This window comes from Peromyscus maniculatus, chromosome 1 (assembly GCF_049852395.1).
Source record: "Peromyscus maniculatus bairdii isolate BWxNUB_F1_BW_parent chromosome 1, HU_Pman_BW_mat_3.1, whole genome shotgun sequence".
NCBI lineage: Eukaryota > Metazoa > Chordata > Mammalia > Rodentia > Cricetidae > Peromyscus > Peromyscus maniculatus.
Window position 1 is genome coordinate 164,889,480 of NC_134852.1, and position 15,062 is coordinate 164,904,541.

At 39.7% G+C, this 15,062-nt stretch overlaps 1 protein-coding gene and 1 long non-coding RNA gene across 6 annotated transcripts in view; both read left to right on the forward strand.

Moving 5' to 3' along the window:
* Positions 1–14,153, forward strand: part of Lpxn (leupaxin) — a 34,442-nt gene extending 20,289 nt beyond the window's left edge. For all 5 annotated transcript variants that reach the window (XM_076560549.1, XM_076560534.1, XM_076560543.1 and 2 more), the window contains 6 exons: positions 935–1,034; positions 5,519–5,686; positions 6,628–6,801; positions 6,920–7,001; positions 12,935–13,083; positions 13,422–14,153. In XM_076560549.1, coding sequence (XP_076416664.1) covers positions 935–1,034; positions 5,519–5,686; positions 6,628–6,801; positions 6,920–7,001; positions 12,935–13,083; positions 13,422–13,691 — 943 coding nt within the window. In that variant the 3' untranslated portion in view covers positions 13,692–14,153. The remainder of the gene's footprint in view (positions 1–934; positions 1,035–5,518; positions 5,687–6,627; positions 6,802–6,919; positions 7,002–12,934; positions 13,084–13,421) is intronic.
* On the forward strand, positions 1,647–5,021 carry LOC143270477 (uncharacterized). Its single transcript, XR_013047657.1, has 2 exons — positions 1,647–2,701; positions 4,408–5,021. It is a non-coding gene; the product is annotated as an uncharacterized LOC143270477 (long non-coding RNA).
* Positions 14,154–15,062: the final 909 nt, after the last annotated feature.

The window sequence follows — 15,062 nt, forward strand, 5'->3', positions numbered from 1 at the left end:
TATATTTCTATATATTTAATCTTTTTACATTCTACATATAAGTACAATGATGCAATATTTTACTTTTTTACTTTATTTCATTTTGTACAATGCTTTTTAGGCTTATCCATGTTGAATCAAATATCAAGATCTCTTTCTTCTCTAAGATTGAATTATATTCCAGTGTCTATGCTATCTATCACAGTTTAACTTCCTAATTCATTCCTTCATCAATCCACAGATGCTTTGGTTATTTCCATATCTTGGCTATGTAAATGCCACTATAAGGAACATAGGATCACAGACTTCTTTACAGTGTGTTGGTTTCATTTCCTTCACAGAAGAGGGACTGGTGGGTCATATAGTAGTTCTACTTTTCATTTTTTTTAGAAGTCTTCACAGTGTTTCTCATGGTGACTACACTGACGTGCAGAGCACTGGCAGTTTACATTGCTTTCATTTCTTGACACTTTTGCCAGAACTTGCCTCATGCTATGATGGGTATAAAGTGGTATTTCATTGTAATATTGGTTTGCATTTTTCTGGTAATTAGTGAGGTTGAGCACCTTTTTGTATACCTGATGGCTGTTAGTCATTTTTAGAGGAATGCCTACTCAAGTCCCTTGGTTACCTTTGAAACTTTTTATTGTGTATGACTTTAAAAATAATTAAAAAATTTTCTATTAAAATGGCTTTAAAGCTCTGTTCTAATGTTGCTTGGACTCTAGTAATTGAGACATGTCCAGCACTTTTCTTCATATGCTCGGGAACAAATAGGTTATTTATTTATTTATTTATTTAGAATAGCAGCTGTTTTTAAAATACTCCCTGTCTCTGATTTTTAGACTCATATCAAATAGGTGAATAGGTAAAATTGTGTCCTCTAATACTTTATGTGTGACTTAATGTTTGAGTTTTCATGTGTTAGTATAACTTTTTTTCCTTCTGTCTACAGTGAGGTACAAGAGCCAAAGGAATCAGTACCACCTCCTAAAACCTCAGCAGCTGCTCAGCTGGATGAACTCATGGCCCACCTGAGTGAAATGCAGGCCAAGGTGGGTGCAGTATGGATGATAAAGTCTCTGGGTTCCAGAGAGGCACCAAGTTAGCATAATAGTAGTCAGTCCTTCATCCCTGCTTGGGAATTCTAAGTTGGTATTCATTTTCCTAGCTTACATTTAATTCAGTGGAGAAACTCATTTAGACATGAAAGATAACATGGTATAGGCCTTGATCTGGAGGAGGTTGGGTATTCTTGGTACAGCCAGTGATAAAACTCTGCAATGTTTTTAGAATAAAAGGATGGTGATTTTTCAAAATGAGTGGAGCAAACCCCAGGGATTTTGACAGGTTAAGCAGATTTTAATGGAGAAGTTGTGATGGGATTTAGGATGGACACTGAAGAATAGGAGAGGTATGGACACATATGATAAGAGTTGCAGACAGCCTTGATGGTAAAGACTGCACTAAAGGCATGACAATGCAGAAGGTCTATTAAAAACACGTACCTGAGCAGGATAAAGAGGCCAGTGGGCAGGCTGAGACACAGAGCAAGGGAGGCCAAAGTAGGAAGGATGAGTTCTGAGACCATGCCATGATAAACTTTTCTCTCTTTCTCTCTCTCTCTCTCTCTCTTTTTTTTTTTTTTTTTTTTTTTTTTTTGTAGAGTGAAAATAGCAAACTCATGGTCCCTGGCAGAGAGCAAAATCCAGATCAGGAGTCTTAAGCATTTATCAAGGACATAGACTTAGAATTTCTTATACAGAGAATTCAACCTTTTAAAATATGGTTGGAAGTTAAGATGCATACTCATGAAATCAGTATGAATGTTTAAGGCAGACTGTTAAAATTTGTATGATAGAGGAGGGCAGGGGCCATATCAGCATGAGATTTCCAATATCCCACATAGTGCCTATCACACAGTGAGTAAGTAAACACATAGTTGTTGGAGGGACAGATGAAGAAATGTCACAGACAAGGTTCTCTGATCACTAGAGCTAACATCAACACTAAAGTTGAGTGAATTAACTTGTGCTTCATAGTTGATGATGCTAGAAAAACAATCATATTAGGAAATTTATGCTGTGTTTTCTTGTTAAAGTGTTTCTTGGTATATTTAAATTTTAACTTAAAGTGTGTGTTTTAAAACTAAATAATACATATACATTGCACAAAATCAAAAGTACAAATATGTTTACAGTAAATCATTTCCATATCATTTGTCTTGGATTGTCCCATTTTGCCCCCTGCAGGTCATCAGAATATACTGCATTTGACATATGTGTCCAGAAGTGTTTTGGAATATGCAAACAAAGAGATGTAGATGTAGAGAAAATATTGTTATTTTTTTACTTATTTTTCAAATATAAAATTAATAACAATTTTGGTACCTCCGGACATTAATCCTTTGGATAGATACCTCTTAAATACTAACTTCCATTATATAGAGGGGAGGAAAGAAATCTGTTTGAGGAGCAATTTTTTTGAAGGGAAATGAACATAATGAATAGTAAAATAGTGTGAGGTTATTATAGGCAGTGAAGACTCAATAACCAGAGGCCTGAAGGCAAATATTAGCAGAACCATTCAGGAGAACGTTGGGAGCCAGCCTGCTTCAACAAGAAGGCTTTTTTATTGTGAAATAGAAAATGAGATTGGAAGACAAACTGAGGATAGTGGATGTGAAACTGTGAATATTCATTTGGTGATTAAAAATTAAGGGGTAGGTATCGGGGACTATGGGGGTCCAGCCTCTCGATAGTCCCCTCCCAGGGTCCGGGAAGAATCTACAACCAGCTGATAATTAATCTTTAATGGGAAAAAATGAATCTATGTACACGAAACTCCTTAGTCCATATACTTTATTATTCTGTGACAGTTACAAGCTTATATTCTGCTCTCATATTTAGGTCATCTTTAGCCTGATTTCTTTCTACACTTGTCTGTGATCCCCTCTATGTTCTATCTTGATTCCTTCATATAGTTCTGTCCCTTCTAGGTTCTCATCCATCTTGTTCCTTCCCATATCATCTCTCTCCCATCTCCTTCTCTCTCATCTGGCTCTTCCTCATCTTCCATCTCGTTCCTCTAGTACTCTCCTGTAGCCTTTCAATCTACTTCTTCCCCATCTCAGTTTGTTCCTCTCAAGTTCTTACCCATCTAGTTCTTCCATTCTCTTCTCTCCTCTTCTGTCCTCTGCTTTACAGTTATATATCTCCCCAAAATCACAATCCTCCCCTCCACCCAGGACACTCAGCTTGAACTTCCTCAGTCAGTGATTGTCCACTATCAGGATCAAATGGAGGGTTGATAAGAATTACAAAGAGGGGCACTAGTTGTTAATTACCATTTGTGACCCAAAGGGGAAGTGACTATTGAATTAACTAGAGGCTAAATATGGGTAATATCTAAGAAGAGGGATCTTACGTGCACAACTATAATCTTAAATATGTTTGGTAAAGGATGTTAAAAATCTATAAGTTGCTAGGTCAATGGGAGAAAATAAAACTGTCTTCTTTTTTCCTGTGGCTCCTATCTGTCCAAGCTGTCTGCCGTTTTTCTGCAGGGTGGGGGAAAGTGTGCTCAGTCTCTAGGCAACCTGTGTACAGCTAGATGCCTCTGGTGATAGTTAAAGGGAGATCTGGAACTGGAGGTAAGGTTTGGGAAAGGAGGAAGTTAAGCTTAATTAGCACATCCACCAGGCCTTCTCAAACAGGTAGCCTGGATGCTTAAGTCTGTTCTTAGAGAGTACAGAGGTATCTCTGATAAGGTACTTTCCTCCATCCGGTGATGGACCTGGCCGGATGCTACCAATAATGATAATTACAGGGAGGCTTGAACTGGGAGTTCTGGCTGATCATAGCTGTTAGCACAGAAGGTTAACTAAATATTCCTAGAAGTGGTTAGGTAAGTAGTTAGAGGTCTATAAAGTTAGTAAGGCTGTAAGAAAGGAGGGGTCTGAGCTAAATTGTGTAAAGCTATTACTTAATGTCTACCTGACTTGGGCGGGTGTCTCCTTGTGGAATTTACCTTAAGTCAGGAGACTCGCCTGTGGGCTGTTATCACTGTTAATCCTCAGAAATTGGGTGACCACCTGGGTGATGTCTCCTTTAGTCCTTGAAAGTGGCTAGGGGAGATATCTGATTCCAGAGAAAGCCTTTCCTGAGGCTGTTCTCCAAATGCCTGGAATGTGTATGTCTAGAGAGTGATCAGTCCACATTGTTAGCCTTTCTTAGGGAAAAATCAATTGGGAAAACTATGAAGGCACACATGATTTTCATAACAGAGTACAGCTGATATATAACAAGCCAAGTAACACCAAAAACTCCTTGGGATTTGGCTTCCTCTGGTGGAATTCCCTGATTCCTCCAGGTAGTGACTTTGCCATAACCAGCTGAGTTCTTATGATATTCCTGCGGCCCGCAGCAGGTAGGCAGTGGAGAGCCACTGTACCTGTATGATGAGATAAACATTATGTACGTAGGTGCTCATGAAGAAAAGGACATGAAATGATGAAGGAAAAAAAGTAGGCTGTGTGTGTGTGTGTGTGTGTGTGTGTGTGTGTGTGTGTGTGTGTGTGTAAAACTGACTTGAGTGATTTTGGATCTGTCTTCGAATCAATGCAACCACACTACTTTTTCTCCTAACACTGGCTTTAAACATTACACAAATCATTACAAAGTATTGTACATCTGCTCCCTCATCCTCAGATTTGCCTCCCTTCAGTCTCACTTATCACTTTAGGATACAAATCCAACTTTTGCCATAAAGGACCTAGGTGACCTTTTGCTTTTCTCCTCACACTTCTGTATGTTAAGTCTTAGTACTTTTGTTCTGACCCTGTTGATCTTGTAACTTTTCTTCCAGTGTGCCAAATGGTTTCATTTGGGCCTTCTTTCTCTTAGGAATGGCCATCTCACTAATATCAGTATATCTGGGTCTTTACGTACATATACTCACGTATTACTTCCTCAGAGGTGCTTTCTCCTAAATCAGTTCATATTCACCATACCACCCTCCATCACAACTATCTCCTATATAACGTACAACTTTTCTTTATCTGACATGCAGAATATGTTGATTACCTGCCAGTCACAGAATGAAAATTCTAAGAGGCTAGAACCTTGGTATGCTTATATACTGCTTCATAACAAGTTCCTGGAATACTGACTGTGACGAATTAGGTGCTTGGCAATTAATAAATGAATGAAAAGGAGAGATGACTAATTTTCACCTAGGGTCACTGTAAGAGCTACAAAGAGTATAATCTTCATCTACTCGATTTTTTTCTTTTTTTTTGGCAAACAGAAGGTTTACAAATAAATGACAAATGATCAGATTTCATTTTGCTCAAGAATTTTAAAATGAAGTGGAAATAAAAGTGTTTTTATTGGTGTCTCCAGTTCCTTGAAGGAAGGTTAGGGGAAGACAACAAGACCAGCCATCAGAGGTGAAGGGATGAGTTGTACGGCAAATGTCAAAAAAAAAAATAAAGGTGCACACAGGCTGATTCCTATTCATGGTTCTTTCCTTGTCCAAGGTTCCAGTGACCGCAGATGCCAGCAAGAAACATTTACCAGACAAGCAGGACCACAAGGCATCATTGGACTCAATGCTTGGGGGTTTGGAACAGGAACTGCAAGATCTTGGGATTGCCACGGTTCCTAAGGGCCACTGTGCTTCCTGCCAGAAGCCAATTGCTGGGAAGGTGGGGTGATCCAGGATGTTGGTAGAATCGGTCTGTGTCTGTGGATATCCAAGAATAGCTCTCTCTCTTTGTATTCTAAGATATTTTAGTAATTGTTAAAAAACCACCAACTGCTTATATTATTCTGGACCCTGAGCTAAGTGCTCTGTAAGTATTTCTGCATTTAATAGTTGAATCAACTTTTTTTTTTATTTTTTATTTTTTATTTTTTATTTTTTTGAGATAGGGTTTCTCTGTGTAGTTTTGGTGCCTGTCCTGGATTTTACTCTGTAGATCAGGCTCAAACTCACAGAGATACACCTGGCTCTGCCTCCTGAGTGCTGGGATTAAAGGTGTGTTCCACCACTGCCCAGCTTAAACTTTTTAAGGAGGTTTTATTTTCATGTCTTTTGCAAAAACAAGGAAGTCAAGAGCTCAGAGACATTGGCTGGTAAGACCTAGGTCTAGTAAGAAAGAAGCAAAGGGAACATTTGAGTCCAGGATGGTCTAGCTTCTGAGTTTGAATTCCTAATCATTTTTATTCACTGCCATTACTGAGATGACCTTTCTCACTGCTCGCTCTCTTCAGACATTTCTGGACTTAAATTTATTCACTCCGATGTCAGCTAAATGTAACCTTAAAAAGAGATACTGAGACTTGCTCTGAATCATTATCACCAAATCCACACAGTACAGGGCTTTCCAATTTGACTCTGGAAGGTTGAGAAGCAAGGTGCTCAGAGCTGAGGAGTAAAATCTGCTTGGCTTCTTTATTAGTCAATATGGCACATCACTTTTACTATCCTTTAAGAAATGGTCATAGATGACCTTAGTGTAGCCTAGGTCTGGGCCTTGCTAGTATATAACTCAGGAGGTGTTGTCTACATGGAATGCAGCATACAGAGTGGGGTCTAGAGGTGCATTCTGCTGCACTGCCATGTCAGGCTCTGTGATATCCCCAGGTGATCCATGCTATGGGGCAATCCTGGCACCCAGAGCACTTTGTCTGCACTCACTGCAAGGAGGAGATTGGCTCCAGTCCCTTCTTTGAGCGGAGTGGCTTGGCCTACTGTTCCAAGGACTACCACCATCTGTTTTCTCCACGCTGTGCCTACTGTGCTTCTCCCATCATGGATGTGAGTAACTCCCTACCCCTGCCAGCTTCCATGTAGTGTCTGAGCACTCATTAGGAACACTGGACATGTTTTACACCTCTGTAGCCTTCTAATACCTCTGCATGTGTCCTGTTTCCAGAAAGTGCTGACAGCAATGAACCAGACGTGGCACCCAGAGCACTTCTTCTGCTCTCACTGTGGAGAGGTGTTTGGTGCAGAAGGTAAGAGGAGAGGCTACAGCTAACCCCAGGGTGAGAGATGGGAAGGCCTGCAGCACTGTTCCTTGGGGACTGCTTTCTGCTGAGTTTCTGTTCTCAGCACTGCCACTTACAAGCCAATTTCATGCCTAGATGTCATCTCTACCTTTCCCTAACATTACCACTTTAGTTTAAAAGTGATTTTTTTAAATCAAAGAAGTAAAAATTCATCATTTAAAAACAGATTGTGCCCTCAGGAGATGGTTGGTAGGTGAAGCCCTTGCTGTGCAAAATTAAGAAGACCGGAATGAATCCCTAGAATCTGCTTAAAAGCTAGGCCTGGTAGTGCAAGTCTGTGACGGTAGTGTGAAATGAGGTAGATGTGTGGAGATGTGAGGTAGAGACAGGAGAATCTTAGAAGCTCACAGGCCAGCTAGCCTAATGTACATAGTGCAAACAAAAGAGACTGTCTCCAACATGGAAAGAAAGGACTGCCACCAGAGGTGCTCATGACTTCTATACATGAATCATGGCATATGCTCGCTTGTTCTCACACAAACATGCAAACACACAATTACCCCCTCCCCCCAAACACACACACAATGTGTCCCTATTACTTAAAGGTATGAACCGTTTTTTTTTTTTCCCTTGGAATTAAAATTTGAGTTGCTTTCCTCTAGCTTAGTTTTCACTATAATTGCCACTACTTTACCTGATAGAGCCATGAAATTCTTATCAGAACAGTCAGCTGCATCTTGTAAGAAGTCTGCTCCATTTTATTTTATTGGTGATCTGGCAAGAGAGGCCAACCCTCCTGCTCCAACCTGAAATGCTTTCTTCCTGCTAAGTAGCAGTCATTCTGGTCCTTCTCCCTAAGTTAGAGTCTGCTGTTACTACCTTTCTCTTCAGATCCTCTGCTTCCTGGACCCCATTTCTTCTTCCTTTGATTGTGTTTTGATAACTTCATACATGTATAATGTGCATCCTGATTACTATAACTTTCTTCTCTAATGTCCTATATACCTCATTTTACCTCCTCCCTCCTCCTGACGTGTAGTACCCTTTCCACACTGATGACTTTTTGTTGTTGATGATATTTTTGTTTGTTTGTTTGTTTGTTTGTTGAGGCCCACTGAGCTTAACCAGGTGGGAAAGCTTTGATGCCTGAGAAGCTGTTAACTTGCCAGTTTTTCTTAATTCACCTTTCCCCCCCCTCGCTCCCAGTGGATTTATTGATTTATTTCTTAGGTATGCTAGAGCACCCACTCTACTAAATAGTTTCAATTAGTCCCTGTGTTTTGTGAGAGGGTGGGGCATCAGATCTTGCAGTGGCTTTTCAGACTTTGAGTCAGTCCTGTCTAAAGTTGAGGGGTACTTTGCATTCAGTTGCTGGGAGATCTCATGCTGAAGACCCCAATAGTGAAAGTGGCTATCCCTTTCAGCCTTAGTTCTGTCAAATTAGAGGCCACTCCTGTAATTTACATTATAAAAAATAAAACAGAACAAACAAACAAAAACAACCATCAAAAACCCTTACTGATATTGCATAGTGGCATCTCCTTCCCTTTTCTCCTTTTCTTTGTGATTCTTTTATAATTTAGATAATTTCTTACATGTTTTTATTCTGCCCTTGATTTGCCTCAATATAGAATTCTATAGGAATTATATTAATATATAGTGGGAACTGTTTGTACTCATAATTCTTTTTTTTTTCTTTTTGGTCTTTTGAGACAGGGTTTCTCTGTAGTTTTGGTGCCTTTCCTGGATCTCGCTCTGTAGACCAGGCTGGCCTCGAACTCACAAAGATCCACCTGGCTCTGCCTCCCCAGTGCTGGGATAAAAGGCGTGTGCCATCACCGCCCATGCACTCATAATTCTTAGAACTGCATTCAGCTTCTATAATTGAGAGGTTTTCATTAAGATTCTATTTTCATGTTTTATACTACCCAAATTTTTATTGCATTTTTATTTTGTCTGTGAATGTGAGAATATCATGATGTACATGTGTAACAAGAGTCTTAAAAGGTCTTATTAAATAAAAAACTCAGGAGCCAGGTATTGGGGTGAGCTCTGAAAGATCAGAGAGACAGAACAAACCACAGCCAACCTCACCTCTCCAACTCCTCAGCTGATCTTGTTTCCTCAAACTGGAAGCCTCTGAGTCCTCATCCAAATGGATCTCAGCTGAACTGCTACTAAAAGCCTCTAGTTCCTGGTCCTCACACCTTATACCTTTCTGCTTTCTGCCATCACTTCCTGGGATTAAAGGCGTGTATCACCATGCCTGGCTGTTTCCAGTATGGCCTTGAACTCACAGAGATCGGGATAGATCTCTTCCTCCCAAGTGATAGGATTAAAGGCGTGTGTGCCATTTTCTGGCCTCTATGTCTCTCTAGTGGCTGTTCTGTCCTCTGACCCCAGATAAGTTTATTAGAGTGCACAATATATTGGGGACATAATATCACCACATACATGTAGTGGTCAGAAGACATCAAGTGCAAGTCAGTTCTCCCCTTCTGCTACATGGGTCCCAGTGATTGAACATAGGTCTTCAGGTGTGGCAGCAAGTTCCTTTACCCACAGAACTATCTATCATCCCTGTTTTCTCTTTTCTATGTGACCCATTTTAATAGTTTGCAAGGATTTATTTTTCTGAATTGTCCTGGCATCTAACCCGCTTTTTATTGTTCATTTTGTTTTTGGATCAGCAGAGTGTCTTGTAGCTCCAGCTAGCTTCATGATGACTTCCTACATCACCTCCCAGGTGCACACATGCATGTGGATGCTGGAGGGAAACCTTAGGTTTTATTCCTCAGCTACCATAATTTGTGTGTGTGTGTGTGTGTGTGTGTGTGTGTGTGTGTGTGTGTGTGTGTGAGAGAGAGAGAGAGAGAGAGAGAGAGAGAGAGAGAGAGAGAGAGAGAGAGAGAGAGAGAGAGAGAGAGAAGGCTTGAAGCTTGCCAAGTACAATTGGCTGTCTGTCTAGTGAGCCCCAAGATACCAACTGTCTGTCTCCCCAGTTCTGGATTACAAATGTGTGTCACTATGCCTGGTTTACTTATTTGTTTGTTTGCTTGCCTATTTGGTGGGTTCTTTCTGGGGATGTAATTCAATTCCTTGTCTTGTGTTTACAAGGCAAGCAAGCACCTTATAGACTGAGACATCTGCCCTAAAGTAAAACTAGAAGGTTGAAGGGATGGAATTTGAACTCATTTGGTCTCATTTCTGTAAGTTCCACACACACCTTTGCTAACATATTCTAACTGCTTTTTGACTGAGACTCAACTCTCCTGTTGCTAGATCTTACTTTCTCAGTACTAATTTGTACTTTACTGGGCAATAGAGACAGATACAGTAGCACTGACATAATGTACTAACAAAGTTCTTTGTAGTGATTTGCCTGTGCATTGGAGCTTGTTCAATACACTTAATAAATCATTGGGTCTTTCATGTCTACATTGCACTTTAGTTAAGCAACACTTTTTATTGAGTAAGTCTAAATCACACTAAAGTGTTTTATATTTGCCTTTATCAGTAGCAATAGAAGTATGAGAATTAATTAGAATAAATTAATGAATAGTCATTAAATGAATACTGTCTGTTGCAGAATGCTTTCCTCCCAAGCATAACAATCATACCCTTCATCTGAGCAGGGGTGGCTACTTGCAGGAGACCTTAAGTTGAACTTTCGTGGAATTGTACTTTGGTTTATCACTGATGACCTATAAGGAGAGGGTGGACAGCACTGTCCGTTGAGAATTATGATGTAGAAATTGCCTGGAAACAGGTAAGGGCATATTTGAATAACAGCCATAGTTATGTACAAAAGAAAAATGCCCAACCTTTAGGATGGCTGGAAAACATCTGGTTTCATTGTTGGACTCCTCCTAACCTTACAGGGTTCATTGGTTTATTACGATTTGTAATAAGCATGAAATTTACACTATAAACATGTATTAATAGAGGCACATGGCAATGAAGCCATTTATTAGTTAGAAGCTCCTTTTGGGTTGTAGTTCCATTCTTTTTCCTGGCTTTCTTGTAAATGGGTCTCCTGCCATATGGTCAGTCCATTAATTAGATAGCATACTGACTTTTATTCCAGGCTACATACACATACAGAGTTTCAACAATAACAGCTAAGCCATGAAACCTCCTGGGAAATTAAATTCATCTGCATTCTTCTTCAATTCAGAGAATCCCTCTTTAAGGCTCAAGTTTCTAAATGCATTGGCCCTTACCATTTCTCCTAGGGGACTATGTCCTCGGTGTTACCCATCTTTCTTTTTAAGTGTTCATTATCCTAGCCATGCAGGTCCTCTTTAATTTCCCCTGTGGCTAAGAGTCACACTGGAGTAGGAACACTCTTCCTCTCTCTGCGGTAACTTTTAATTGTCAATGTCTCTCATTCATTCTCTTGAGGTAATTGGCCCTGGAGAGAGCCTTTGGGACAGTAATGCTGAAACTTTCCCAATTTATTGGGTTACTAAGTATGGGAACATTATAGCAAGTTTGGTGGATTGCTTGGATTTCCCTCCCGAGACTCACCCAAGTTGAAGTGGAGGCTGTTACTCCCCTACTGTCTCCCTCTGGAGACCAACTGCTCTGCAGATTCCTAAATGGGGTTCATACCTAGGTTAGGTGGTGTGTCTTGCAGCTTTCTTAAGAAATACCAACTTACATCACTTGGGGGCATGTTAAAAATGCAAAATCTTCAGTACCATTCTAGAAACAGTGAATGAAAACCCTGGTGGGGGGGTGGAGGAGGTGGGCAGGGAGGACTAGCAATCTACATTTTAACAAATTCTCAGGTGAGTGAAGCATGCTGAAGTTAAAAAGAATACTGTTTTACACAAAAGCAAGAAAGATGCCCATAGGTATTTTTTTTCCTTAAGTAGTAGGGGTTTGACATTCACTTTCTCTTAAATAGACACTAGACATCTTTTGAATGGGTCAGAAAAGAAAAAGAGAAAAGTAAAGCAAGCTTTCTGAGTCTGTGGGGTTCAAAGGAATAACACAGGGCAGGTGTACTTTGGATTCTCAGACCCATAGGCTTTATAATTTTGCAAACTAACCCATTTTTTAAGAGAAGGCGTAATTGAGTGAAGCAAGCTATATCCAATAGTGGCAAGAGCTAAAGGCAAGAAGAGCAGCTGTGTGATTTGGGTCATAGCCCTGACATCCTATTACAGTTTTGTGATCTGGCCACTGTGATTTCTAGAATGTTTCTTGAACAGGCAGCTAGAACAATCCACTAAGTACATTTTGTTGCATACCACCGGGCTGGTGAGGCACAGGGTGGGTTTTCATGTTTACACAGTTTTGATTAGGAGATTCACACTTAGTTGATCTACCAGTTCCCATAGAGAGGTCAAATTTAGGATGCATTTAAGTTAGGGGTGGAATGTGAATTTTATCTCTTCTCCTGACAAGTTTGCTATGGATAACTTATCAAAGATAATTACTATTTAATGTTATTTTATTTTAAAATATTTTAAGCATTGGGGGGATAATGGTAGCAAGACCAATGGTATCTAGTTTCTTTCAGAGCTAATGTTCAGTGACGGAAGGTAGACTATAAGATGACTTAAGTGCTATAAGACTTAAGATGAAGTAAGTGCTAGAAAGACAATGAAGACAGGTAATTGACAAAGAAGGACTGGCTTGATGCCTCTGAGAAGATGACCATTTGAGCTGACTCACAGTTATATCAATGTCAGGAGCAGAACTTCAGGCCAAGGAAACACTTTGTATCAAGGTGTTAAGGAGAAATAGCCCTTGATACTTAGACTGTGATCCAGATTCAATGCTGAAAGACACCTGCATTATCTCCTTTTTGAGCATGGGGATACTAAAGTTGGGGGAGGTTACAATAATGAACTCATAGTCTGCTTCTAATGTAGCTTTAAAGGACTCAAAGACTACAACTATGAATCTTTGATTTTATTTTTTTTCAGGCTTTCATGAGAAGGACAAGAAGCCATATTGCCGAAAAGATTTCTTAGCCATGTTCTCACCTAAGTGTGGTGGCTGCAACCGCCCAGTGTTGGAAAACTACTTTTCAGCCATGAACACTGTGTGGCACCCAGAGTGCTTTGTGTGTGGGGTTTGTATGCTCAATTACCTTCGATTTTAGGGAAAATTAAAGAGTATTCTTCTCTGAGAGGACTAGTTGCTACTTAGTGAGATAGTTTCTAGTCCAAGATGAGGAATCCATGTTAGTTTTATTACTTTTTTTTAAAAAGAAGAGTAGCACACAGCTCCCGTTGTGGGCATTTGCTGGTCTGTTTTGCAAATGTGTAAATGTAGCCTTTGTTTGTCAAGGACCTGAGATAAGTCTTACAACTGGCAGGTAACTGGCAGGAGTTTTGAAGATGAAAAGTTTACTTGGTGGCATTATTTCTTGACATGCATTTCTTTTGTCTGTCTTCACTCCATCCTCAGGACTGCTTCTGCAGCTTTTCTTCTGGCTCCTTCTTTGAACTGGATGGCCGTCCATTCTGTGAACTCCATTACCATCACCGCCGAGGGACCCTCTGCCATGGCTGTGGGCAGCCCATCACTGGCCGCTGCATCAGTGCCATGGGGCACAAGTTTCATCCTGAGCACTTTGTGTGTGCTTTCTGTCTGACACAGCTGTCGAAAGGCGTCTTCAGAGAGCAGAACAACAAGACCTACTGTCAACTCTGCTTCAATAAGCTCTTTTCACTGTAGTCCCCTTTGATCAACATCTACTTCTGAGACCAGGGCAGGGAGGAGCACACTTTCTTTCCCTGACCTTCACTCGGTGGGCTAATAGAGTACAAGCAATGAGCAAATAAGGGAATTTCTAGATGTTACTAGACTTACAAACTTATTTTTGAAGCTACTTCTTATTTTTTAAATTATGTATTTGCATTTAGATTTAGATCATGCTATCAGGACCCTCTGAAGGTATATTTCTCATGTGCACAATTCATTCCAGCACTGGTTTTCTTTTTCTCACATTTTACCTCTGCTGATGCCCCATTTAGATCTTTAGTTGTGGGCCCCAGAGTCTGACTCTTCCTTTCTCTTTGGAGTCATGACACTACTCTTAAGCCCTTAGTGCCTTTCCTCAATGCATTTTGCTAGTTTAAGAGGAAGTATATTTTAACTGACATCTGTGATGAATAAAGCAGCTTGTGGTTTTCGTGACTCATTGTCATATTCATGTGATAGATAAACTTTTTGCTTCCCATATTATAGAATACCAGATACTATTTGTATCTAAATTTGTATCCCTTCTCTTCTTTCCTTGCATACAGCAGATATACCCCTTTTTAATCAGAAGAAACTAAAAGAGGAGACCTATTGTTTATAACACATCTCTTTAGTTTGGGCCTTTAGCCATTTTATTTTTCAGATGTAAATCTTTGAATCATTACAAGGTAATAAGGCTTTTAGAATTTTTTTTCACTTTATCTAAAAAGATCTGAATGTCCATTAAATACCTTACAAATGCATTTAAAAAATGAAAAATGAGAATGTATCTCCTTTAAACTCAAAACTGCCTCATGGAGACAAATGTCTGTGCATAGCTTCTCCAAGGAAAGATGTTACAAAAGATTAAGTGATGGTCCTTTAGTTTGGACAGGAAAGCCAAGCCACAAACAATTAGCAATTGTTCTTTCAAAATACTTTAGGCTAATTTATAGAAAACTTTACAAGTTATTGAAGAATCTGACTTTCTTAGATCCTATTGGTTTGTTTATAAAGTAGGCTGCACATGGAGCCGTGCTTCTGTAAGTGAGGCACTCTTTGGGGATGGTGTGCTTTATTTTCTTACCACAATCTCAAAAATAATAATTATTATTTTTATTATAGCAAAAGGCATAAGTGTTTTTAGAATCCTGGATTCTGAGATTATAGGCAAAAACCTTTTCTCTGGAAGTTCCACCCCCCAAAAAAAAAATTAGGACCGAATGTGTTATTTTAAAGTTGGTATGAAAATAGTACTTCCTAGAGAATTAAAATGAATTAAGTGATTCTTGCTGAGATCTGTTACATGTCTCCTTTGCTAGGATGGATAAAAAGAGAGTTTTGAGAGTTAAAAAGCAGTAGTGA